Raw genomic sequence first — 10133 nt, 5'->3', positions numbered from 1 at the left:
GTGTAAGGCAGGCGGGCGCGGCGGACGCATGGCGAGTGGCGAGCCGTTTCGCAGCAAGGATTTTTTGATATTGTAACAACAAACAGTAAAAGACAGTTTTGATCTACATTAAATGGCCAACGCAACTGATATACTTATTTATATGCTGAGAGTAAGGGATAAGTGCAACTTGAGTAACACACAGCTGATGTGTCAACGGCGGGATGTGTCAACAATTAAATGCGTTTTTCTGTAAAACTATTCGCAATTTCGAAATAGTGTAAAAAGCAAATTTTATCTTCGTTTAACGTAGAAAATTAATAAAGTATTTTAAAGGATAAGGATTAATACCATTATGGAAAAATATGACTCACAATAAAAAATATATTGAAATTATTATTTTTAGACAGAAAAATCACTACACGTTATTCTTAAAAGATATGAATATGCCGTTGCGGACTTTTTTGTAGATCTTATTAAGAGGAACAATACTCCAGTACATTTTTTTCATGTAGTACTTACCATTAAAGCAGCGCATGCGCAAAAGTGTCTTAACGGGTAGGACTTTATACACATTTATCGTATTTATGTTAATTTACATAAGAATGTACAAATAATAAACTATATATAAACCTTCTACGAAAAATACTCGACCTAATGGTGAAAATCGCATCAAAATCCGTTGGGTGGTTTAGAAGAAGAAGAGTTAGAAACAACAGACAGACACGAAAAGCGACTTTGTTTTATAAGATATAGGATTATACGTCGTGGTGCAACGGCACTATCTACTACTTCTAGACTATCCGTGGCGTTCAGTTCTGCCATCCAAAACGCTATATGATGAAAATTCAACAGAGAGTGGGGAACGAAGTTATCTAATGAAAGCGATAATTTATGCTCTGCTATATGTCATATACAGATTGAAGGTCCAAAAAAAATCCTAAGGTGAATACAGCCCACTCACAAACAATAGCGCCTACATTAAAAGACTCACTACACCACGATAACCTTTTAAGAGAGTACAAAATTGTAAAACCTAATTTACAATTTAATAAAAAGTAAGTTTTATTCAGTATTATATGAGATTAAAGCTATTTCAGGACACAATTTAGTTACATTCCTACGAACAGATTAAAGTTCCTGAATTCTATAGAATTGAGGTCAGGTAAGTCCTCATAAATAGAAATTCAATTTCATTGAATAAATTAAAACCCCTTTAGTCTACTGGATAGCGTCTGAGGCTACGTTCTATATATATTTCAATCTTCAAACATGAGAATCGTACAACGGATGCTATTTTAGTGGAATTTATATTGAATTTAAAATAATATCTCTATGGCGCAGTGGAAGGAGGATTATTAAAAATTACTTTGTGATTTCAAAATAACCGTTAAACTGTTTTCTTAAAAATAAATTAAATAAATTTCCGAATTTTGGATTTTGTCTTTCGTATTGTCCGAGCACAGCGGGGCCAATTGTTATGTAGATTTTATTAAAAGATAGAGGAGGCTATGGAGCAACATGTAGCCTATTTTTAATCCCGGAATTCTTGCGGGATCGGGACCTTCACTTTTTTAAGCATATTTAACTATGCCAGTATGTAGTTTAGTAAATTCAACCCATTTAAAGCGAACAAAAGTCTTAACTTTTCATTTAACACAAAGTCACTTAGAGAAATATCCTTTATTTTGTTCTTATTAATTCTTCCAAGAGGTATAATAAAGAAATAGTTTGAAAATATACTGAAAGTAGGACAACGTTTTTACAATTAAACTTATTATGAAAGTTCTGAACTTAATTCAACAAAATTAAATTGCTAAGAGCCTAACACTAATTCTTCAAACAGTTGCCTAAGACTTATTGCAAGTATTTCATTAACCTTATCTTTTATATCTCGCACGCTATTAAACATTTATAAAGTAAAAAAATATAGAATAACTTTTTAAAGCCTAAACGAGTATAATCTATTACAAGATTAACATTAAATTATTAGTAATTAATTATACATAGTAAAAAAATAATTTTATTATTTTTAGGGTTACGAACATCAAAAGGAAAAACGCAACCTTATAATATTACTTTGATGTCCGTATGTGCGTCTGTCAAGAGTATTAAGAGTATTAACTGGTTTTTGTACTATTACTATTCTAAGAGGTGCAGGTTCAAATCCCGATACGTTCAAATTTTCATATGTTTTCTAAATAAATGTTTTTCCTTCCAAAGTATTCTTCCACAATAACAATTTATAAATGTTAAAAATACTCTTACTCTTACTTGGAATTACGTGTAAGTTTCTATAACAACATTTTAATTTTTGTATAACAAACATGCCTTTGATCATTTACATTTCTTAGAAATAACACAAATATTGTGAACGGAGACAAAGCGCTAATGAGAGTAGAAAATGAAGTTCTTTGTTTGACATCGTGGTATTGTCACAGGAGTCCATTTTTAATCAAATAACGAATAAATGTTTCCACTGAATGTTGCGCTTGGCTCAAATTAAAGATCTTCTCTTTATATAATTTGCAAATATTATTTTAATTTTATGCGAAAATTACAAAAGAAAATGCTTTTCATTGAAATAAAATTTCTTTTAAACAAGTCATTATTATTTATTATTCATCTTTATATTTGTTTTTTGCGTATGCTTGTTAGAGTTTTTCATGAATTAACTTTTCTTTTTTTTCAGCTTCACGCTTCAGCATGGTAAGCAGAGGGATCCTAGTATTAAGTCTCCGTTTCCCACTTTCCTCGGAATTTTCAAGTCATAGCGTATTGAGTGGCGGAACTCAACGCCGCGCTTTGCCTCGACACCAGAGCACAGAAATGGAAATATAAATGCGTACAATTTAGGCAATCACCGGAAACATTTTTAAGATCCTAAGTACCAAATATAATAAATAACTATAAAAGAAATACTAAGGAAAATCATTAAAATAGAAAATACTTATTTATTCATAGAGAACCGCTACCAGCTCAGGCTTACATGTGTTGTAGAAAGCTAAAAAATTGGCTTATATTTTCTTTGAATAGTATAGAGTAGCTGTAAGAGGATTTTCCGAACTTTCCACAGGTTTTACGCTGTATAGTCCTCACAGACGATACTATTTATATATTTTTTAGTTTCATGCTGAATCCCACATACAGCCGGGTAGACAGAGAGAACCTAGTGTCTAGACAGTCCGTTTCCTAAGCACACACTCTTCCCTCCGGTAAGCACACCTTTTTACCAGGTCGAGTAATTTTATAAGTTATTACTAACATTAACATAATTAAATTTCTAGAATATTTCAAACATGCTTATCCTAACATATGCAATTAAATATGCGGTAATTGGACTTGTAACCACTAACAGAATAATTAAATCCTGGTTTCATTTCGTAAATATACGAGTATATTAATATTGCTCGTAAATATTAAATCTTAATATTCTTAATTCAGGTTCACACTGCACGGAGTAGGCAGTGAGGAACAAAGTGAGGAACAGAGGGTTTTAGCACTAGGCAGGGGGTGCCTAGTGCTAAAATATAAGTGCTAAGAACAGAGAGTTTTAGCACTAGGCACCCCCTGCCTAGTGCTAAAACCCTCTGTTCTTCACTTTCCGTCGAATTCTGAAGCTATTACATATTGAATGGTGGGACTCAACGCCGCGCTTTTGCCTTGACAAAGAGTGAAGAAATGAAAATATTCAATACTTCATTTCATTTGGGAATCGAACCCACAACCTTTGTCGTTTACTGTCACTCGCTTGTGCTCCTGCACCACGACTCATCTATATTTCATGGCAATATTAAATACACATTTCTGATAACGGGTACTTTTTGTTCTAATTAGGAAAGCGACGGAAGCGAGTCAGGTTCATCTTATTGCTTGTTAGCTTGATCAATATAACTACATAATCGTAGTGTGATTTTGGAAACTAATTTCGTTTAATTAATAAATATTATAAGTATTTAATAAAAAACAATAAATCAGCTTCACGCTGATCCCGCACACATCAGGGTAGGCAGAGGGAACCTAGTGTTAAGACTAGTGCGAACCTAGTGTTGGTTATTGGTTTATGATTAAAAAAATCATAGTAATTATTGACAGGGTGTAGAGCGGCGGAACCTAACGCCACGCTTTGTCTTCCTACCGTGAGGTAGAAATTAAAATAATTCACTATCGCTGGGAATCTGTGGGAATATATTCAATGATAATGATATACGAATCAAAAATATTTCTTATAAATAAAACAACAATGTCTAAAACATTTTTTTTATTAAATTCAGCGTAATTAACATAATTTTATAATTTAATATCCCTTTTAAATAAGGGCTCAAATTATTTTAAAGGGATATAATGCATCATACGGAACGAAAATTCATTAAACCTCAAACGTGTTTTAATATTAAGCTAACATTTGACCTTACAATAATATTAGATTCTTTATAATAATTAATATTAATTATATACAACAGAATAAGATATGTATGTACACTTTAATTATTGCTATATACATTCAAATTATTTTAGTTGGAAATAAATATATTTATTTAAAATAGACTTAGGGCTAGGTTGATTATTTTATGTTTTACCAAAATGACCATCTACGTTCTACTGTGCTATGCACCATATTAATACATATTTATTGTACACTTCCAGTATACAATATTATACAGATATCACTGTTAAAATATAATTAACTTTTCAAAAATTATTAATTGTACAGGAAATATACTACTTTATAATAGCTACACTATAGACGGTTCAATTTATAGAAGAAGATTTAAAGAATTTATTTTTTGTTACTAAATACGAAGAATTATTTTAACATTTAAAATTTCACTTTGAGCAACTTAGCGGCTTTTAAAAGATACGGACTTATACTTCTACAATATGTATTTGGCACGAATTATTATAAAATATTAAATAAAAAATATTATGTAAAAAAACCATACATTTCTTAAAAATAATTTATGGTTTTATACATAATAACTTTTTGAAAGCTCTCCTAAAATCCATATTGAATATCGTGTATATTAATGGGTTTAACGCCGAATTTATATATCCAAGCCAAGTTACAAAGTTTATAAACTTGTTTGATAAGCAACAGCTCGCGCAAAATGGAATAACCAGGTAGAGAACAAAGAAAGGTAACCAACACACGACGAACACTCCCATAATGATGCCTAAAGTACGAGCTGCGCGCCGTTCCCTTGTCAGGGAAATGCGCTGCTTCTCTTCTATGAATTGATAAACAGTGTTTTGTTGATTAGGCCTCGCTCTCTTGGGCACTTTAACAACTGTTTCTATAACCTCTACATCACCCTCATGAGCTTCCTTAGAATTGCTCTCAGAAGACGTATTTCTATTTTCCAAATTTTCCGCCATATCCGTTACAGAGTTTTCATTTGACAGAATCGGAATAATAAGCTTATTCTGGGATTTATCGTTTTTGCTCCAATATCGCTTCTTAGGTTTCTTCTTTGGTGTTAATTTTTTTGTTCTTTTATGCTTTTCGTTTTCCGAAACAAGTCGAGTTGCCCCGTGATGCTCGTTGTGGTTTGTTTCTGAACTCACAGAATCTTGGTCATTATGATCGATCTCTTTGGTTGCAAATTTGTTTTGCCCACTTGATATGGTACTAATTTTAGTGGCCTTGGCCCGATCCCTCAACCTTTTTTTCGTTGCTAAATATATTTCAAAATAAACTACAGTCATTATTACTAAAGGTATATAAAATGAACCAGACGAGGAAAATATAACAAATCCAGGCTGTGACGTCAAGCGACATGGTGTATCCGGTTCGAACACGTCCGGCCAGTCGTTCCATCCTAATAGTGGCGGAGAGCTGATAATGAGAGAGAACGCCCATACCACGCCGATCATTAGCATTACTCTTTCCAATGTTCTCTTTTGCGCGTAATTTATTGGGTCTGTTATCGCCCAATATCGGTCGAGAGCTATCGCGCAAAGATTCAATATAGAGGAAGTGCAGCACATAATATCGCACGTAAGCCACATTTTGCACATATATATACCGAATATCCATTGTCCTAGGATCGAATATGCTACATTTAATGGAAGGACTAATATTGCTACAGTTAAGTCCGCTACCGCTAGTGATACTATGAAGAAGTTTTGAACAATTCTAAGTGGTTTATATGTGAATACGCTTAATATTACTAAGATGTTACCAACGATGGTGGAAATGATGATAAATGTTAGTACTATGGCTGTACAAATGGCCTCCCATTCTGGAACGGCCAGCGTTATTCCAAAGCTACTTGGATATTTAGGGTCATCTGCGACGGCGCAAACGTCTTTATCAACGTCTATTAAGTCGTAAGATTGCGTGTAATTTATCGAAGTGAAGTTAGCGTAATTATGTGTGTATGTTTGGCCCATTTTGTTGTTTCATTGATATAGTTTCATGTAGCGTTGCTCTTGTCGCCAGGGTAGATGTTTTGAATACTTTCAGTAGGCAAGTGGCTATAACACGTCTTCATTTGGTCTAAATCCAAAAATGTCATTTCCTTAAAGTGAAATCCTTGATGTGACATGATCCTGTAAAGAAAATCATCATTTAGAACGGAAATTTATGTTAAGATACAACATTTTTTATTTAATATAATAAATTATGTACCTTTTAAAAGATTTCTTCTGTTGAGATAGCGAAATATTGTACTGATTCATTTTAGGTGTATCTTCGAGCCTTGAATCTGAAACAAAAAAAAAAGGATTATTAGAAAAATATAAAAAGCAATAAATAGCTTTCTTAAATACATATCAATATATTAATCTCCAAATAGGATTTGAACCCATGACTCTTATGTTTATTAAAATACCTTTCAATTGTACCATGCTGACAGAGCGAAAATGATGAAAATCTTTTTTTTTCTATTCCCCCTATGAGTGGGATATAGCGAGAAGTAAAAATAAATAAGGCTATATTACATCACATTAATTATTTTTTATGAAACCCACTGTACCGATCGTTAAAGTAGCCCTCAAGCATTTAGAATATGTCACACACAACTCTTACTTATTTCCATTTGACAACGGAGGCAAAGTAGCAGGTAGAAAACTTTTAAAATGTATTAAGCATGACAAACGGTCCTAACGCAAATGGAACATTAAAACACAAAGTGAGGCAATAATTCACTAAAAGACTAAGTTAGTTCAAATGATAAACGTAGTAAAGACGCGAGCTTCTTGCAACTAATTAATGACACGAGTTGCAGTTAGTGAAACTTTTCAGGAATTCTTGGTGCAATATGATTTCAATTTTAAATGCGAAATCGCCATTTCCGAAACAAACTTCAACTATGCTGTAAAATAAAGTGTAGTTTAAAATTTTTAAGTCATTTGAATATTTTACGAGGGTCCTGTGTAGTTTTGAACTGAAGTTGCAGGATTATCTATTATTTACATTACTTTTGCATCATAATCTTTTACACACTTGTTCTCTTGAATACATTTTTAAAATTTCTGTTTTTAATAGTTAAGCAATATACATAAGTGAGTAAGTAATATTTACGTTTTTTTATGCATTGGGTAGTCAAATTATTACCGTCTACAGTTATTCAAATATTTTATAAAGGACATGGAAACTTAGTTTTAAGACATTCCATTCCTACCAAAACTTCTGTTCCCCACTTTACATTGAATTCTGGAGTCAACACCGCTCTAACCAATTAATTATACTAACGTCGTACTAATGGTGATAAAAATAATATTTTTTTTATCAGTTTCTTTTAGTGTAAAAGTAGGAACACAACAAGAATCATGAATTACAGATGTATAAATTGTAATAAATCTTCCATATTGGCTAGCACGTACTCGTACTATTCAAGGTAGTCTTAATAGGGCGCGTTAATGAAACACGTGTACAGCGTTCTGTGTAATTATACTCGATATATTTCATTTTCACTACAGTTATATAACAACTTTTTTATCGAGGCCTATTAAATAATGTACGTTTTAATTTAAAATATATTTATTTGATTCAAATGATTATTTATAAACAAGTGGAATTAGTATAAAAACTGAACTGAGTGAGTGAATTTGAACAGCTTAATAGAAAATGAAAGTATTTTACAAGCATTTATGGTAAAAACATGGGGGAAAAGAACATTTTAATGTTTTTTTTAAAAAACTACATTATGATCTTTAACATTAAGTAGCAGATAACCTTATTGGTGCCGATGTGGGTTTGATTAAAAGTTAAGATATTATAAAATATTTCCATTGAATCTGGACTGGTAATGTCTGTACTGGCGTTTCTAATTATAACAACGCATTATCAGAATTTGAATGGAAAGTAAAGAACGAAATATCTTTCCTGTTATGGGCAAAAAGGATTAAAAATGAACGAAGAACAGAAAACAAACGTGGCAAGTTCATAAGTCATCATTAATGCACATCTTCATTTCCTTGCTTACTGACTACAGTATTCAACACTTAAATAGTTTAACACGTAATTACTTGAGTAAGCCGAATATATAACCTACAATTTTGAAAGTATCACTTTGGAGAAGTATCCTTAAAGCACGGCGTTGGGTTCCGCCACTTAACACGCAATGCCTCGAAAACGGAAAGTTGAGAACGGAGGTTTTTAATACTAGAGTAACTCTGCATATGCTCTTGCAATTATGGCTGTCTTCGTCTACTACTGGAAATGTACCACTATAAAAAAATACTTGGAAAACCTTGGAATGTATAAGTGATATGTGCCATCGTATAATAGTGAAACAGATTGAAAACGTGATTGCTGTGATATTTGAAACCCACTCGAAGGAATAAATTATTATTTACATTTCCCCACTCTAGACGACAAAGTGCAGCATTGGGTTCCACTAATCAACACGCAGTGTCTCTAATTCTGGCAGAAAGTGGAGAATAAAGTATATCAACACTAGGTTATTTGTGTTTATTGTAGGCGGGATAAACCACATCATATAAAAAATAAAAAATAACGAAGAATAGTTGGCTCGAGAATGAATAGGAGAAATGAATTGAAAGTTAATATTTTCATTTTTTCGCTCTGGCAACAAGACAAAGCGGGGTGTTGTAGATTGGGTAACGGGGTATCTTAACACTAGGTTACCTCGGCCTTGCTATATGCAGGATACAAAAATTATTGTCTAATGCAAAAAATGGACATAAAAGAAAATACAATCGCTTATTTATCAATAAGGCCGTCCTTTGTATTGATTTATATATGACTCTATCGATGTTATAATATTCTATATCTATTTCTGGTGTACAATAACTTTACTTACTTTACGTTTGAAACTGCATCTCTTGCAAAGATAAATCTAATTTTCTTTCTTTTTAATCCCAAATATATAGAAAAGACTAATCCCGAACACCTATACAACTTTGTATTTCCTACGGTACCTGAGCAGAATAAATGACTCTGAACTCAAACTACGATTTATCTTCACATAAATTCCTAGAGTTCTAACAATGTTGGAAATGATCTTTTTACCTTTTTATCCAAGTTATTTGGTATTTTATTTCGACATAAAATATAGAATGAAATTAAATTTATATAACAACAACTGATATAAAAACTGTACTTTAAATTTAGTTCTATTTCACTATTAATAATTAAATGTTACGATTAAAACATATTATTAATGAAAACAATATAATAATATGACATTATTAAAGTAAACATGGTGGTTGTGGGTTCGATTATCACTCGAGGGACTGATTTTATTTAAACGGAGTGTAATAACACTACGTTCCCTCTGCTTACCCCGCAATGCCTGACCATCACATATACAACTATTTAGTAAAACTACTTTTTAATTTTAATTAAATTATTAATATATTATTATTATGATAATTTGTGAAATAAATGTGACTGACGCTCACGTCAACAAGCTTATTTACTTTTGTAAGCTACTAAGAAATTTTAATATGATCGCAAACTTTTCTAAGCAACATTGTCCTAGCTTCCTTCAGTTCTTCTGAACGTTTCTTGGGAATCTACAAAACTTGCATTATTGAGTCGTGAAATTTTAGTTTGAAGTATCTGCTACGTTTTATGGGGAAATTTTCATAAAGTTTAATAATATTAAATACATAAAAAGATTGATAACCTAACGGATTTTCAACGAATATTTTTCGGACATAACATTTTATATCAACTAAATCCA

The 10133-nt window shown here is 31.9% G+C and overlaps 1 protein-coding gene across 1 annotated transcript in view; it reads right to left on the bottom strand.

The window, feature by feature from the left end:
* Positions 1–4327: 4327 nt before the first annotated feature.
* Positions 4328–10133, bottom strand: part of Oct-TyrR (Octopamine-Tyramine receptor) — a 31231-nt gene continuing 25425 nt past the window's right edge. Inside the window, exons 2-3 of the mRNA XM_085201461.1 lie at positions 6611–6686; positions 4328–6531 (exon numbers count right to left, since the gene is read on the bottom strand). Of these exons, the coding sequence (XP_085057587.1) occupies positions 4939–6372 (1434 nt within the window). The 5' untranslated portion in view covers positions 6373–6531; positions 6611–6686 and the 3' untranslated portion in view covers positions 4328–4938. The remainder of the gene's footprint in view (positions 6532–6610; positions 6687–10133) is intronic.

This window comes from Heliconius melpomene, chromosome 18 (genome assembly GCF_056956725.1).
Source record: "Heliconius melpomene rosina isolate 202511_hmr_F chromosome 18, ASM5695672v1, whole genome shotgun sequence".
Taxonomy (NCBI): domain Eukaryota; kingdom Metazoa; phylum Arthropoda; class Insecta; order Lepidoptera; family Nymphalidae; genus Heliconius; species Heliconius melpomene.
The sequence above is the reverse complement of the archived record's forward strand: the minus strand, read 5'-3'. Positions and strand labels throughout refer to the sequence as shown.